The sequence below is a fragment of the Strongylocentrotus purpuratus genome, unplaced genomic scaffold, assembly GCF_000002235.5.
Source record: "Strongylocentrotus purpuratus isolate Spur 01 unplaced genomic scaffold, Spur_5.0 spur5_scaffold_1, whole genome shotgun sequence".
Taxonomy (NCBI): Eukaryota; Metazoa; Echinodermata; class Echinoidea; order Camarodonta; family Strongylocentrotidae; genus Strongylocentrotus; species Strongylocentrotus purpuratus.
Genome location: NW_022145594.1, coordinates 11,043,885 through 11,061,580, shown reverse-complemented (window position 1 = coordinate 11,061,580; position 17,696 = coordinate 11,043,885). Strand labels below are relative to the sequence as shown.

General features: G+C 38.7%; 2 protein-coding genes across 2 annotated transcripts; both read right to left on the bottom strand.

Annotated features, from left to right (window-relative positions):
* Positions 1-1,300: 1,300 nt before the first annotated feature.
* On the bottom strand, positions 1,301-7,202 carry LOC105436500. The gene is made up of 6 exons (XM_030977673.1): positions 7,099-7,202; positions 5,826-6,187; positions 4,944-4,960; positions 4,217-4,425; positions 2,874-2,984; positions 1,301-1,547 (listed from the first exon to the last, which is right to left on the bottom strand). Exons 2-6 carry the CDS (start codon positions 5,904-5,906, stop codon positions 1,486-1,488), a joined length of 480 nt encoding a protein of 159 aa, XP_030833533.1. The 5' UTR covers positions 5,907-6,187; positions 7,099-7,202; the 3' UTR covers positions 1,301-1,485.
* A 421-nt stretch (positions 7,203-7,623) lies between these two features.
* LOC100893378 lies at positions 7,624-17,491 on the bottom strand. Its single transcript, XM_030978511.1, has 6 exons — positions 17,108-17,491; positions 13,202-13,449; positions 10,502-10,668; positions 9,192-9,267; positions 8,398-8,438; positions 7,624-7,659 (listed from the first exon to the last, which is right to left on the bottom strand). The coding sequence occupies exons 2-6, from the start codon at positions 13,425-13,427 to the stop codon at positions 7,624-7,626; spliced, it is 546 nt and encodes a 181-aa protein (XP_030834371.1). The 5' UTR covers positions 13,428-13,449; positions 17,108-17,491.
* Positions 17,492-17,696: the final 205 nt, after the last annotated feature.

Sequence of the window (17,696 nt, the reverse complement as noted above, 5' to 3'; positions counted from 1 at the left end):
AGATATAAAAATATAGTTTTCAAAATATCAAAAAACATTTTTTTTTTTGTAATACCCAATGCAACTAATAAATTGCCAACATATGCCTACATGTATACGGACAAGAAATAATTATACATGAATAATAATAATAATAATAGTTCGTCCTTATATAGCGCATTTCAGGACCGCAGGCCCTCTCAATGCGCTTTACAGATATATATTATTAACCCGGTCATCGGATTCATGCTTACCCGCACCCAAGGTATGCACATTCTCCACTTCCTGGGGAGCATTCCAGCCAGTCGCTATTTTACAATTAACATGACAATCATTACAATCATTCACATATTAGTCAGCTGCAAGATATGTCGTAATGATCAAAGTTGGAAAGTGGCACCTCGTGCCTCAAACATTGGCCAAAGGGTTTGTCATTATAATTTTCACAATAAAAAAATATACGTCTAAATTTCAAATTGTATAAGGTTAAGGCGTCACTGCAATACTGTGGGCATCGGTCTTATTCTGAAAAAAATGAAATGCGAATTTACAAGCCTCTGCCCACGTAATAGACCATTTTCGTAACTTAATCAGTTAATTCACAAATGTTGTTAAGTGCCTCGTTACAAACTATTTAATTCACCTGTTACAAATAATTGTATTTCAATAGTAAGAATGCGAATTTCATATATTAATAGGCCATTTTCGTAATGTAACCAAATTTAATGCATACTTCTTTGTAAAGTTCCTCAATACAAATTACTTCATTCATCTGATAAGAATAATAGTATTTCAATAGACAGAATCCAAACTGCATACATTAGTTGTTGCCAGGTTGGACAAACATTATGAATGACCTAACTAGCAACACTTGATATATGCAGTTACATTCTGACTATCAAAATACTATTAAATACTATTACATTATTCCTATTAGGTGAATGAAATAATTCGTATTTAGGCACTTCACAAACACTTATGCATTAAATTTGGTTACATTAAGAAAATGGCCTATTGTTGCTTGGAGGTCTTCCCCGTATTTTACCGACTCCCCCCCCCCCCCCTTCTCTCTTTTCTCGCCCTTTTGTATAACCCCACTCTTCCCTGCCATTGTAGTAGGTCACTCTACTAAAAAGCTCGGATTTGGCTCGATTTGATTTGGCGTAATTTGAAAATGCACAATTTACTCTTCGAATTGCGCATGGTGATTAGGTCTGACCCAAACTCTCTGGCCCGAATTCTCAAAGGAGGTTTGTCGACAAACCTTGGTTTTCGTACGTCATATGACGCGTTTTTACGCGTTTTTACAAACCCGGTTTGTAAGAATGCGTCAAAACGCGTCATATGACGTACGAAAACCAAGGTTTGTCGACAACCTCCTTTGTGAATTCGGGCCTCTATGCAGAGCATTTATGGCGCCTAAAGCGTTCGTTCAAAATGATGTTCATTCATCGAGTTCACGAATATTTGGCCCGATCTCTGTAAATGTTGAAGAAACTTCCCGGACTATTTCAGATTCTCCTCAAGCAAGGCACCCGATTTCAACAAGTGATGAAGGGCACTAAACGCTGCGAATGGAGGGAAAAAAGAAAGAAGAAGCGATCGAAAAGACATTATAATGTACATGTATATCAAAATAGCATTCTCAAACCAGGGTGCCTGTAATAATCGTCACACTACTGGGAAAGGGGAGCTCCTAGATGTATTGCCATATAAGCAGCACAAGACGAGAGAGAAGTTGTTTGTGGGACAGAGAAACAGAGAGAGACAGACAGAGAAAGAGAGAGAGAGGAAGAGAGAAAGAGAGAGCGCACGTGTATGTGTTTGTCGGTAGAATGTGGGTATGATTGTGCGCGTTCACGTATTGTGTGTGTTGAAGATATAGATAGAGCGATAAATGAAGTAGGATACAAAGATAGTGTGTATTTGTGTATACGTATGATTGTGTTTTAATGTGCGTGTGAGATACAGAAACAGAATAAAATCACATGAGAAAAAAATGAATTGTGTGTGTGTGTGTGTGGTGTGAGAAAGAGACACATACATGAAGAGAGAAAGAGAAATAGAGAGAGAGAGAGAGAGAGAGAGAAAGAGGAGATAGAGAGACAGAGAGAGCGAGAGGGAGATGGGAGAGAGAGAGAGAGAGAGAGGGGGGGGGGGAAATAGGGGAAAGACTATAATACAAAATTTCCAATGTTTAAGGACGCCTTCTGCGATAATGATATAACCTTCAGGGTCAATACTTGAATGAATGGGCTCTACACGGGCAAACAAGATAAGTACCCACAACAGGTTCTGCTTAATTGAAAACAGAAAGGTTAAGTAAGCCTTTCACCATTAAACACACATAACACTCATTGGTATTCAATCGATCATTTACTTAACCTTTCAAAAGATGACAATTCAGAAGTATTAAGTACACTGAGGTACTTTTTTTGTTTATAAAGTAAATTGTGTACCGCACCTGTTCAAATTGCTTCACACTTGACCGTCATAATCGCGTATATGATATAATATGTAAATTGTGTCATTCTATTTAATGTCAAAAGGTGAGTTGTTACACAAAAGAGGAAGTGACGTAAATCTAGTACTCATTTTCTTTGTTTTTCATTTGTTTTGCTTTGTTCACCCTATAACAAAATACATAAATCTTTGATTTTACAAAATTCTCTTCCACACTAACTTTCAAATATAATTTCCTATTGTAAATCATGTAATTCGTTTTATTATGTGGTGTTACACCACGCACCACATAAGTTACAATTCATGTTAATTGGTGATTGATTGAAGAATATATGACCAATTCTAAGGAGTTACAGTAAATTTTAAGGACACATTGTTCATAAATGTTGATGTTACAGCGCGCTAGACTTAGCAAATATGGTAATCATTACCTCTTTGCCTATTAGGTACCGCTTTCTTTTCTCTTCGTGGACTGAGATCGTCGCAACTGAATCGTCTCCTTATATCGCCTCCTTGTCTTGGACTGTTGATTTCCTTCACATCTGATAATGAAACAATATCGGACATTATTTTGGTACGAGTAATATCACATCATGGGGGTGTTTCACAAGGATCCTAAGTAGAACTTATCTCTAAATTAGACTTCATAATCATGGAAAGCCGTGAGCATCTATGAAAATATGGTGTAAAAGTTATTTTAAAAGGCATCAAAATTTGTTGATTCAATTCATTCATAATTTCTATTATTAAGGAGATTTCATGTTCTTGATGTGGAATTTATAAAAAGTCTAAAATACTTGATTTTTTTGCTTTTCAATATACTTTATTTTCAGGCTACAAATGGCTCTCTATAATTTTTAAGTCCAACTTAGAGTTAAGTTCGACTTAGAATCTTTGTGAAACGTTTGGGAAGCGTTTCACGAAACTGTCATATGAACAAGTTGGCCGAGAACCATTGAAACGCACGTGCTAAATATATTTTAACATGGGCTTCAATGGGATGTCGGTGAACTTGTACTTAAAACGGTTACGTGAAACGACGACCTGGTGAATAATGTATACGTCCACAGGGCTCCCTTGGGAAGCAGGTCTGCTAGGCTCCGAACAGGACTATCCTGCTTTTAAAGAAGACATGAATTAAAACAGATGAATAACTATACAGTAGCGTACAACATTAGCTCAATTCCTTTTTGCCACACAAATGATATCCATGTGCTGCATTGTATTTATCATGGGATAGATCATCCAATAGTCTCCAGTGTAAGATTAATTGAAACCGGTCCCGTTTCATAAAACTTAACACGGATGGTAACTTTGCCATTAATAAATTGTAACTTCCATGCAAACTTTGCTTTGATTGGCTGTTGAGTGATGTTGCCATGGTAGTTACAAATAATGGCAAAGTTACAATCCATGTTAAGTTTTATGCAGAGGGCCAAAGGTGATAACATGAAAGTCACGGAGCTAATCAGAACCAGAAATGGGTTATTTTGAAAACCACTTGTTGCGCAAAGCATTCTGTCATCTACGTCTGTCATACGAGCGACCGTGTAGAGAAGTGAAGAGTTAAAGCTCCACTGTACTACTTGTATAGCTACTTGCTCCCTCTATATAGAAACAATGCCTAATCGGTGACCATTGGTCCCCCATGATCCTCTTTTTCTTATGTTAGTTGAGAGCTTAGTCGATGAGATAGCAACCTGTCAGTGACAACCCTGGGTGGTCTAATCCCTCCTAGCCAAACTAGTACAAACGGGATTTAAAGCGTTCTTACTTGTGCACAGGAGCTCATGGTGCAGAATGACGTCACGTCGGTGGACCTGCTCCTTCCAGCTATAGTTATCACTGATCGGTATTGAGTGGACGAACGATACACAGAGACGACTGGGGTTGGCACAGCTGTAACGGAGCAAGAATGTACCTGGAAGGCGCCCTCTAAGGAGGGCCTCCGTGTCGTCTTTGGGGATGTCCCCGTGGAAGAACCTTGATCAAAACAACAATGCAGTTTCAATAATAATATGTACGTTTGTATATAGCGCCAGTGGCGGATCCACCTTTTCGGGGGGGGGGGGGTGCAATTTTTTTAATTTTCTAGGACCCCCCCCCCCCCCCCAAAAAAAGTGCTCACATTCACAATCAGGCCTATGTTAATCCCATTTAACACAATACAATGGAAATGAACAATAAATACGACCACACTTATTATCAACAACAAAAAATCAGCTCCGGGGGAAATTTCTGTCTGACTTTATACTATAGTATCTTACAATCAAATCATGTTCGGACTACGTAAAAGGTCATTGTCATGTTTGCACATTTCAATGCGTGACGCACAAGGCTATTGTATTAGGTTGATTTTTCGACAGTAGTTGTTAAAAAATTAGGATTTAAACGTTTGTTTCTTTATTTCATTACATAAATTGAGTAGCTCTAAACACCCCCACCAAATACCCCCCCCCCCCCCCTCAAAAAAGGAAAAGAAATAGTGGCAGTTTTCTCACCTGTAAAGACGGTCCACCTGGAAGAGAGAGAGAGAGAGGAAGAGAGAGAGAGAGAGAGAGAGAAAAAAAAACAAATATTTTGAATATACAAGATAACACCTTTATCAAGTTTTTTTGTAGTTTATTTCAATTCAATTCTGGTTTATTGTAAAAATTTCGAGTGAATTGATATTCAATCTCCTCTAAAAAATAAAAAAAACTCACATTTCTTTTGTTTATGTGAGGCAAAGGCTCGCACACACACGAATATACAACCACACATCCATGGAAACATGTTTGGTGTATGTTGTTTCTATTTCTGTCTATTTTTGTTTAAGGGGGAGGGGGTTTTGGAGGGTTCTCGTATTTATTTTCCACATGAACCTCACTTGACCCCCCCCCCCCACAGACACACACACACCAACACACCACAGGGAAATGCTGTCAACCGTGGACCAAGTTTAGTACTTGTGTGTGTGTGCGTAGGTTATCACCAGCAACCGCTGACCACTCCATAGAAAACTACATCAAACCGCGGACGTACCTCCTATGGGATGATCCAGGTAGCGAGCGCCTCTCCCGCGCAGTCAAAAGGGGGCGCTGTGACATTTCGCGATACACATCGGACTGATCCAGTCGATGTTTCCTACACGCTGTGACATCTAATATTCAAACGCCCCCTACGTCGTAAATTTGATACGGCGGAACCGGTATCGCAACCGTGGACGGTCCCCCATTGCAGGTACGTCCGCGGTTTGAGGTAGTTTTCTATGGAGTGGTCCGCGGTTGCTGGCGTTTTCCTACGCACGCACACACACACACACACACACACACACATCCTAGGTCTGCCACTGATTGATTATGTTGAAATCATACAAATCAAAAAGAAAAATGTCTGCTTACTTCTCGAAACCAATTTTCCACTTTGATTTTCAACCACGCTGAGCCGGAAACATTTGATTGGTTGCTTAGCCCTGACGTCATGCTTTCGTCACCATTCTCACTCCGTGGCGACAGCGCGAGGCGGGACGATGTCGAGGAACCATTGCTCGACGTCAGTGTCCTGGAGTCGAGCGCCCTGATTGGTTCGTTTGAGTCCCCCTGGGGTATTGCGTCTCGTAAGTGACCAATCCTAATCTGGCTTTTAAGGAACTGGGATACATTGGTGGCAGTGCCTGTAAGTAGTTTGTTGTGGGCTGTTTGCACGTTGTTCGCGTCGACGATTTTGACAAACCGATCGAAATTTAGGGGGTCGATATAGTCACCTAAAACGAAAAGGACACAACGAACATCACAATGAACATATACATATAGTATATATCAAACAAATTGCAACATATTGAATAAAAGCTTCCGAGAACTGATGGAAGGGCCACCGCATAAAAATGAAATGCAAGATCCAAAATATGAAGAATAATAAAATACATGCATTTTGGCATAAGAAAAAATAACTAAATCATATTTAGTTATTTGCGAATGTGTACGTTTGTAAACAAACAGATCCATGATTCCTCGTCTACAGAGAGTGGGTTTGGGTAAAGGTAACAGAATATTTGTAAAATCGAAACAAAACAAAACAAATTAACACAAAATCGGGGAGGGGGAGGGGCAAGTGTTCCACGAGGGCATCTTCTCATCTTTAGAAATGTTAGCCTATCTCCCCCAAAGATTTGAAATTGAACATAAAATGTTTTTTTAATTAAAACACATAAATCGCTTGGCACCAAAGAAGTGCATGACTTTACAACCAAAAACCGTTATAGAGGGGGGCGGGGGTTCAGTCACCCACGAACACAAATTCTTCTCTAGCCCTCCTTCCCCAGCCCTCCGTTATTATTCTAAAACCGCACGTGTTTGTCGCTAACGCTTAACTATATGTACATTTTTTGGTACATCACTTTTATTGATACTTGAGCAATAAAGGAACACATATATTATCTGACAAAGACATACACAGAAGATGAGATCATTATAAGAAAAGCCCAGGAATTGACCCGATTAATGGTCCATGCATCCAAGGCAGGGAACTGCAAATAAACTACAAATAAATAGAATAGCTTTAAACGAAATCAACATAGTATTTATACAGATTAGCAAGCTACGTAATGTGATAAATGTTGTAAAAATGTCGAAAGAATATTACACGAGTATGATATAGGAATTTCGTGATACTTACAGGTGAAGAACGAGGCAAGTCTGTCAAGAGGACATCGTGGTTCTCTCCCGATGACTGCGCATATCGTCTCGTAGAATTCACGCAAATCAACCTGTGACAACAATTTCGAACAGAATGATATTCACGGTTGCTCATAAAGTTTTCTCACCCCCTTCATGAATTGATTGAGAATATATGATTTATCCTTAAAGGTATCGATCGACCAGTTTTGGAAACGCCCCCCCCCCTCTCAAAAAAATGAATTGAAAGCTTTTATTACCAATCATGTGAACGAATATGTTTTGACTAATACGTGATGATAGAAATGTTGCCGGGGAACCGCCTACTAATTGATATATTTGGTTAATTATCACATCAATCCGGCCTGGATAGATATCGCGAATGCACTTCGACTTTGAACATTTGGGCATATAGTTCTGCTTTTTCGCGAATTTAGGTTGAATTATTGCCATCTAAACAATAGTGAATGGATATTTTGCACCCAAAACCCTTGAACCGCAATGTTACCACTACCGGTCTATACCTTTACAAATTTAAGTTCTGAGACGGTATTAACTTTATCTATCAACAATAAAGCATATTGTCACAATCAATCCACATATGAGAAGAGGAAAGAAAAAAATACTCCAACTTTTTGGGCAACAGTGTATCAGTTTTCCTTCCACTGGGTAGATTATTTGCAGAAGATTGGGCGTCTACCAGGGACACTTTAACCATTCTATTCCAGATGAGATGAAGGTCTATGACGTCGTTTTCTGATGTCATTCCAAATTGGTAATAACTAAAGGTGTTTAGAATTATGATATATATGAAAGTCATTAACAAACTATTCTGGAATATTGACATGACATCAATCCGAAGTGCTTGAACAAGGGGGAAATGACCCATGGGGACAAATATTACTTGGCAAAATTCTTATGTGCTCCTCGACTCTGGAATGAGCTTCCATGTTTTATTCGATTAGCACTTTCGCTGGATGTCTTCCGAAAATGTCTCAAAACTCTCCTCTTTGACCATGATCAACAATAGATTCTTTGATAACTTTTTATGTAAAGCGCTGCGAAACAACAGTTAGTTTGTAAGAGCGCTATAGAAATGGCTTTATTGTATTGTATTGTATTGTATTAATCCTTATGACAATTTTCACTGCTTGCATGAGTCTCAAAAATATACCTAAAGTATTTCTTTGGTTGACACAACGGTCTTTTTCTTTTGCCCTTCACAAATAGATTAATAATTTTTTTGTATTAAAGAATCTTTTAATTCATTAAAAATAAAAAAATAAATGTTAAAACTTACCCCTTCTTTGTCATCGAAAATCATTTCCCAGAAGTTCTTCACTGTGAGGAAAATAAATAATTAAGGCCTGTTTAGATATGCTGCGGCATAACCGCGGCACAACCGCGGCACAACTGCGGCGGTTAACTTAGACAAAACGCTTCACATGTCAGGCTGTTTCAGACGCAGAGACTTTGTCGCGCGCAGTTCCCATTTATTTACACGGACAAGAAAAACCGCGGCTGTTTCTTGTTGTCCGGTAACGTCCGTTGGTGAGACATTTTTCCACACCTGCCATTCTCTATACCCAGGTGTACGTTGGTACCTGTCAATTGCTTAGGGTAATAATAATCAGGAAGACCACCTTTAAAGCGTCCCTCGGCCCCAAAACTATTATAATTATTGCTATTAGTAGTATAATTATTAGTAGTAGTGAAAGTAGTAGTATAGTAATAGAATTAGTAGTAAGAGTATTATCATTGTTATAATTATGATCAGTTATTGGTATCATTATTATGTACATGTTTACCATTGTTATTATTATCATTATTAGTATAACTATTATTAGTATAATTAGTAGTCTTCTCATCCATATCATTGTTTGTACAACTTCTAATACTATTGATATTAGTTTTTCACATGTATGACGATATTGTGCCACATTTTATTTACCATAATTCAGTTTCCTTGCAAGGAACAAGACAATATCCTCCCGCCCTTACTAAAAAAAAATTAAAAAATGAAATAAGAAAGGCAAATTAAACCAACATACTAAATCATAGAAAACTACAATATGAGCATACAGTACGTGCTACCTTCCTCTGTTTGTACGTGCGATAATCTTGTGTTTGTTCTTCGTCTGTCGTTTGTTGATAGTTCGGCTGATAATTCCTGAAAAATAAAGAAACAAACGAACAAATAACATAATTATTTCGGGTTTTATATCCCATTTCACTCATTATAATGAGTTTTTACTCACTGATTCACAAATGTCCCTGAGCAATATTCCTACAATATAATTTGGCTGTCCCAATTCTTAAAAAAAAAATTCGATTCCTTCATTTTTGTAATGTATAAATGTGATCGTTCATATTCTGTATATTACATTTTATAAGAGAAAATGAAGTTATTCAATGTTAGTGAAATTTAATTACAAAAAATATAGTCGTTAGAAGATGAATTTCGGTCAAGACATGTCAAAGCATGTATGATTTTCTTGAAGACTTGATTTTTTTATTTTTTTTTTACTTGCTGAGTTTACATTTACATTTGAAATTTAATATGTATTCTTTCTGGTATATCATGTTCACTATTCACCAGGTGATGATATTTTCATGTATATGCATGTCTTTATATGCATTGTTATGCTATGCAGGGCCCCCTAGTATAAAAGTATTTTAACTTCTGATGGGGCTATCTTGTTGAAATAAAACGAAATAAATAAATTTAAAAAAGCAAAGTTGAGTAAGCGGCAGACGGCTTGCAATTATTATTGAGGGATATCTTTTATTTTTCTCCAGAACTGTACATCTCTATTTGAAATAATTCCCAAATGTAGAAAAAAAAATCTTCTTTTGGGGAGTAGAAATTAAAGATGAAATATGTTGCATACCGAGTGTCAAAGGCGAGAAAGATTGTGATGTCTATCAATCGGGAAAGTCACATTTTGATTGCATTTTGTTTCTGTTTCTTTGTTTATCTTTTGTTTCTTTGATTTTGTTTGTGTTTGTCCATTTCTTTACTTTGCTTTATGTATGTCTTTGTTTTCTTTTGTTCGTTTGACGTTATTATTGTTATTTGCTCTCGGAATAATAATAATATTAATTGTTGGATTCTTATATAGCGCACGTATCGACCTTGCAAGGTCCTCAAGGCGCTCCAACATTACCCGGCTATGCTAGGCTGCCGATTTCGACGCTCACAGCATTTTAACGAATTCCTTCCTACCGGTACCCATTTAACACCTGGGTGGAGAGTGGCAAGTGTAGATTAATGTCTTGCCAAAGGACATTAGTGCCGCGGCGGGACTCGAACCGCGGACTCTGTGATTCACAGTCCGACGACGTATTCACTACGTCACAACACCTCTATATAGAAAGCACAAAACTCCTCATGGATTTATTACCTTGGCGACTTGATTAAGTTCGTTCAACCTTGTTTTCACCCGGATGGATACGGTGTTATCCGGAAGTAAAAAGCTTTCCAGACTGGAATCGCTCGTTGCCATGGTGAAGATATGCCTGCCGACGTCACATAAGATGGGTGAGAGTTGTTCCAACATTTCCTGCGAGGCTGAGCAATCCGAAAGGGAGGCAGTAAATAAAGAAAAAAATATTTATTAAAAATAATATCGTTGAATGCAACTGATTGGCATAATTCATCGACGCATTAACAAGACAGCAAATCCAAAATGTGGATAAAAAACAATGTACTTTTGAAGACGATTATGATTATACAGCCCTGATTTGGAAAAGAAATATTCGAATGAAAATATATTTAAGAAAATAGTCTGTCTCAATTGAAATACACTTTTTTTAAAAGTATTATGAGAGGCACCCTTTACCCCGCCCCTGCACTCCTCCCCTCGAAATTAGACCCCATGTGGCATGAGTGCATCAATGCTATGTAAGGTCGTCGGTTGGCATTGTTAAGGTCATAACATTATGTACAAGGACGATATATTATGCAGGCGCGGATCCAGGATTTCTTAGGGGGGGGCCCAAATTTGAAATTTTGCGAGCCAAATATTGGTACGTAATGGTGACCAACAGTGACGTAATGCGGGGGGGGGGGGGGGTCGGTGCAGGGAGGGGCGATTTTCCCCCTCCCTCCTCCGCGAAACGCGGAAGCTTTGACGTTTCATTAAATTATTAGAGAAAAAAGACGATTCGTTGTACCGTTTTCGAAAATAATTTTCGTCTGAATTTAGTTTTCCCCCTCCCGCGCGAAGCGCGGAAAATTTTACGATTTATTAAATTATTAGAGAAAGAAGACGATTCGTTGTCGAGTTCTCGACTCTTTATCCTCGTCTGAATTTAGGTTCCCCCCTCCCGTGCGAAGCGCGGAAGTTTTTACGATTTATTAAATTATTAGAGAAAGGAGACGATTCGTTGTCGAGTTCTCGACTCTTAATCCTCGTCTGAATTTAGGTTCCCCCCTCCCGTGCGAAGCGCGGAAGCTTTTAAATTTCCTTAAATCATTAGAGAAAGAAGACGATTCGTTGTACCGTTTTCGAAAATAATCCTCGTCTAAATTTAGATTCTCCCCCAACCCCCTCCTCCCGCGCGAAGCGCGGACGCTTTTACGTTTCATTAAATCATTAGAGAAAATAGACGATTCGTTGTACCGTTCTCGAAAATAATCCTCATCGGAATTTAGTTCCCCCTCCATCCCGCGCGAAGCGCGGAAGCTTTTACCTTTCATTAAATCATTAAAGATTCGTATTACCGTTCTCGCCTCTGAATCCTCGTCTGAATTCAGGTTCCCCCCCCCCCCCCCCCCCCCCCCCCCTCCCGCGCGAAGCGCGGAAGCTTTGACGTTTCATAAGATTATGAGAGAAAGAAGACGAGTCGTTGTACCGTTCTCGATTCTTAATCCTTGTCTGAATTCAGTCCCCCCCCCCTCCCCTCCTGCGCGAAGCTTTGACGTTTCATTATATTATTAGAGAAAGAAGACGATGCGTTGTATCGTTCTCTATACTCTTAATCCTTGTCTGATTCAGGGGCCGTCTTAGGGCCCCTGGGGGGGGGGGGGGTCGAGGCGGCGGAGCCGGCCCCGGAAGCTCAGGGGTTTTAGGCGTTTAATTAAGGTCAGATGAGCATTTTTTTGTATACCTTATTATTTTGTGAGACTGGCACGTCACTATTTGGCGTGGGGTCCAGGGGGCGGAGCCCCAAAATATCAGGGGTTTTAGGCATTCAATTACCGTCAGATGAGCATCTAAGGGCCCGCCGTAGGGCCCTAGGTGAAATCCAGGGGGCAGAGCCCCTGGAAGCTTAGGGGTTTTAGGCATTAATCACGGTCAGATGAGCATATTTTGATGCCTCATTATTTTTCAACACTGGCAGTTCTTTCAACTATTCTTTCTTTCTTGCTCTCATTCTATTTTATTTCTCTTTAATATACTTTTTCAAAAAAGTAGGGGGGCTCGGGGCTCCCGATCCCCGCCATACCTCGGGCCCTGACAAGTAGGAATCAACTAAAAAGTGAGGAAAAATCTCGGAAATTATGTCATTTCAGCATTATTTGTAATCCACCATTGTGGAATTAGAAATAAACCACGTTTGAATTTGATTTCCCCCAAGCCCCCCTATCAGTACGCCAGTATCTCCTCTTTTCCTTTTTTCTTTCCCTTTCCTTCCTTCTCTCTTATTTTTTTGATTGGGGGGGGTGGGGTCAACAGCCTGGGAGGCAAGGCCCTTTCGCCTTCCCCAATCTCCTTCTTCCCCCTTTTCTTTTCTTCTTCCTCTTCTTTCTTTCCCTTTCTCTCTTCTTTCTCTTTCCCTTCTTTTCCTTTCTTCTCTCTCTTTTTTTTTTTTGCGGGGGGGGGGGGGGGCCAAAGCCCGCTCGGCCCCCCCCCCCCTGGATCCGCGCCTGATATTATGATACCTTTTCTGGATCTTGACAGACAATATTAAGGATTATTCTATATTTGCTCTCATGTAATAAGCCTATCACAAATGTAGTCTAAGAGAGCTGCACCTATTCATGATTTGCTTTCTGATCATTTTGTTGTTTTTAGTTACATAAAATCTCGCATTTATTTATGATTTTCAATGATTTAGAAATAAAACCAATCATGAATTTGAATTTGAATTGTATTAACCTTGTGATAAACCGATCCCTTCAGCAAGGTTCCTCTGCCCGTCACTGATACTCTGGCCAAGAATCTGCAGACTAGTTTCCAGGGATGTGGCGAACTCGGGCAGAGCGGCCTGTAGCTCTCTATATAACGACCATGCCGAGTCTACCAGCCCCTGTGATGCCCGTAGCACCCCGTCGTTGCCCCGTCTGATGCTTTGGGTGGCCGCCTCACGCAGGCGATCCGCCATTTTGCAAAGCTTCAATGGGTAACTGTCGAATGTGAAAAACGTTGAATTTACAAAGTGCTTTCTAAAGAGAGATGCAAAGGGAATTCATTGACATAGAAACAAAAGATACTGTATGGAATGTGGAACACTGACTTGTAAAACAATTAAAGCAATCACACCAAGAAAAATCCATTACAACTGATAATTAGAACAAATAACATATGGATGGAAAGATTATCTCATGAAAAACACGAATAACTTCCTGAGAAATCATATAGATATCATGGAAAGGCGTAAAATGCAGTTTTGCCAAAACCCTTTTCGGACCCCCGAACCCCGGAAGTAAGCCAAACACACGAGCTGGCGAGCTCGGAATTGTGACGTCACACCCTGGACACACTCTGCCAGCTAGATAGATTTGCACTTGTTCACCTATATATCTACGGCACAAAGAAGTTAGAAAAGATGCGTTTTGAAAACATTTCTTGAATGCTGTGATAATTTGATAATTCTTTCATTCAACGGGTAGGAGTCCCATATTTTAGGGTAACTTTTCTTTTAATTGAAGTTTTTACTTAACCTAACTGTACGAAAAAAGCTATATCTATCTCCTGATGCGACGGATGATAAGGAATAAACTAAAGGATGAGAATCAATTACTGAGCAAGTAAGACCGTTCAATACGTAACAAAATATTGATTTAAAAATAGTAACATTAGCCGATCAATACCCGATCAAAAGGGTGAGAGTGGACATTTTTGGTCTTATTACTCATTGAAAAACTGGACAAATTATCTTTGGGGAATCTGAAATAGAGAAAAACATTGGTGATATTTGTAATTCATCCCTGGAATCGAAAAAAAGAAGATGATCAAGGTGAAAAGAAGAACAATAAAACAAATGAAAAATAAAAGATGAGAAGAAAAATGAGAATCCCCTCAGAATACGTTCCATTAAACTTTTGTAGAATAATAGAGTGTAGAGTGCAAAGGAAAATGATACGTGAGATGCTGATTAGGCAGTTGAAGTTCATGGGTCACATTACACGTAAAGAAGGCCTAGAGAATCTTGCTTTGACAGGGAAAATTGTGGGAAGAAGGAGGATATTTTGGATGGACAGTCTGCAGAAATTGTTGGAAGAGAGAAGAGTGAAAGAACTTGGAGTGATACTATCATACTAATACAGAAGGCTAGGAGCCGACGGTTGTGGAACAGCATGATCGCCAAAGTCAAACGATATGGCACTTAGAGAGAGAGAGAGAGAGAGAATAATTCATTTGGTGATGAGGGTGCATTGGGGATAGGGCTGCGTTTTCTATAAGGTGCTAAAGTTGCAACGGCACGATTGTCATTGTAGGCATTTAAAAACCTATTATAAGACTCGTTCCGGTGGATTACTGTTAATAGAGTAAGGTCCAGACTTATGTCAACGAATGCTTCACCAGCTCGCAAAGTATGGTGTTTGCGTCCTTCTTTTTTTGTGCCTGTGTTGACAAAGACCCGTCTTTATACATAGCATCACCTAGGATAAACATAGTAACGCACTACAAGAATGTACATGAGGTAGAATTGTATTGGGTTTAGGTGGCGGGGGAGATAGGGGAGGGTTGTGGGACGGGGGGGGGGGGGGCTGTTAAGAAGAACCTTCGTTTTTATTAATTATGCATCAAATTTGAATATGTTAGTTCATCTGTATATTGTCAATGATTTTCCTTTGTGAACATTCAAGAGACAACGTTGGGATATTAGTTATTCTTTATTTGATTTCTAACGTTCTCATTTCATACCTTCAATTCTTTAACATTGCAATACCATTTATTCACAGTGCTTATTTCTTCTTCAGGACAAAACAAATTACTATTTTTTGTTTTATTATTATTATTTTTTTTGGAGGGGGGGGGGGCTCATCCAAAACTGTAATAGGTCATTTTAATTTATGGCGGAATGCCTTCCATGGCATGGAAAGGGTTAATTGAAATATGGTAATGTATTTGCCATAGGTAAAGCGACTGACACCTAAAGTACACAAGAAGCCATTACAGTAAAGTCTAGTATATTACTATAGCTTGAGTATTGGCATACAGGGAAAATGCACGTGCTTTTAAAGCACTTGCTCATTTCCTTGTTGCCATGACAATGACACAAAGCATGCATTTTTAAAGATGTAACCCCTCCGTGGGTCTGTCGTCTATGACGCCTGATCATAATGTTATTGAACAATAAAGCCGGATGAATAGGTATGGGAGCGATAAATCAAAAAACACAAAAGGACAAGTCGGCGACCGGGATATCAAAAAGATTGATCATGTTGATGGCACGTGAACATGTCGGGAGAGAAGAAAAAAAACAGACAAAAACATCAGAACCATATATATATACATAGCATTACAAGGATATCAAATGCGGCACCATTTAGTTTCCTCAGTATGAAGAATAATGGCGCAGAATATAAAATTGAGTGTCTATCTCATTAGGTATGCCAATATATGATTGTGACGTGTTCTCTATGTGTTTTTTTTAAGCATGGTATTTGTAAATGCACAGATCACTATGTCATCATACAATTTAAACATAACTGTCGCTATAACATGAGAAATTAAGACATAATATGATGACTATACATTCTAATCTTCAGAGCTCGTTTATAGCATATGTGTGGTAGAAAACTATTAGCATATATCTATATACAATCACCAAAATAAGAAACGGTGTTTATTGTTCAAAATTTACATATAACCGTCCCAAAAATACATGTATATCAAATTAAAGGAAAATCAATACTCTACCAACATCAAGATCACGTGTGTTCTCTTTTTACTGAGTGTATTAGATACTGATTAATGTCCACTTGTAGGCGTCATATCTTCGATACATTTATCTCCACCAACAACAAAGTATAACAATGTCCACATTTTGGAGCTGTTTCATCGGTTCAGGATTACGATGTGCCTGTATAATTTTGTAATCAGTAAATAAAATCTGGATTTTGAACTGTTTATCACTACGGGGAACCCTATAAATACAGATTCCGAATTGAAAGAAGGTATGTATATACACATGTAGATTTTATCAGTTCTACTCATTTGAAAATGTCATATTTAGTAGACCTGCTATAACAATGCAAACTTCAAGAATCAATAAAAATAGACAGGCACATGCTCTTAATATCATACATTCAAAATATGTATGGATTAACATACAGTGAAATTATTTGAAAGCCGTACCCCATCCACATCCCCACAGAAGGGGGGGGGGGGGGAGCGAAATGATACAGATGAACATGATGAGAATGCGGTAAAGGATATAGGCCTATATAGTGTAAGATAATATCAGTCTATTCTTATACTGATCAGAGGTATCATAATTATTTTGATCAATATTCATCAGACACATTTTGTGTCTGACTTTTGAAACTGAGAGAGAACGAGAAAGAGAGAGATAGAGAATAAATAATGAAATGAATGAAATTGGAAAAATTGGAAAAATGTGCGTATTCGAGGATTCATACCTCTGTTTCATTAAATGAACAGTTTATATTTTCTTTAAACAGTCTATGCTCCCCCTTTTTAAATGACACAAATTGCTTATATACCATTCTACAGTAGAATGTCAGTCAATTTCTAACTGCTTCGTGAATGTCGATATAATTACTGGTTTATTAATCAGCTTAAATGCCTGATTATAATATTTTTTTCTCTTACCTTGATATCTGAGTTATTGATCCGATTGCACACTAATCGAAGATTATTAAAAACGTCTGTCCATGACATCAACAAATATCATACATAGTCCAAATTCAGAAGGATATATGCTGTATGTCCGGGCTGAATCTATTTCTGCTTCGGAGCTGGTTCGCCGATCTTCCAAATTGTGTTAAATGAATCGAACCCATGGGGGCTGCAGGCCGGTGCTCCAATAGGAGTGTTTTAAAGTTAGAGTAAGCCTCGATCCGTTTAGGGGATTGTTATGCCCCCGTGTCCTTCAGGTTTCACAGCATCATATCACCACTGGTTTCATAGGAAACCTTCGCGAGCATGAATTAGTCTTACTCAAGTCTCAGTCAATTTTTGGAAACGAATCCCTCCAGTCAACAACAAGCTCTTGCTTCTATCAGTATTACTTTCAATGACATAATCACGAAACCATAATAATATAGGCCTAACCACTATAGTATTTCAAATTACGTTTTAAGCCGGCTATGCATGCCGTCACTTATTGTGTTCGCTCGCTCTAAAGAACAGTTACTTTTGAAGAAAAAATAAAGTGCGCTTTTGAGAAAGGCAACAACTA

What these genes read in the sequence shown, in the direction of transcription:
- LOC100893378 (XM_030978511.1), bottom strand. Translation starts at nt 13,427, where the DNA reads ATGGCGGATCGCCTGCGTGAGGCGGCCACCCAAAGCATCAGACGGGGC. An exon ending in AGGGATCGGTTTATCACAAG is followed by an intron (nt 10,669 to 13,201) that starts GTTAATACAATT and finishes CGGATTGCTCAG; the next exon opens with CCTCGCAGGAAATGTTGGAA. An exon ending in AACTTAATCAAGTCGCCAAG is followed by an intron (nt 9,268 to 10,501) that starts GTAATAAATCCA and finishes TTTATTTTTCAG; the next exon opens with GAATTATCAGCCGAACTATC.
- LOC105436500 (XM_030977673.1), bottom strand. Translation starts at nt 5,906, where the DNA reads ATGACGTCAGGGCTAAGCAACCAATCAAATGTTTCCGGCTCAGCGTGG. An exon ending in CCATGAGCTCCTGTGCACAA is followed by an intron (nt 2,985 to 4,216) that starts GTAAGAACGCTT and finishes TTTCATTATCAG; the next exon opens with ATGTGAAGGAAATCAACAGT. An exon ending in GGTACCTAATAGGCAAAGAG is followed by an intron (nt 1,548 to 2,873) that starts GTAATGATTACC and finishes CTCCATTCGCAG; the next exon opens with CGTTTAGTGCCCTTCATCAC.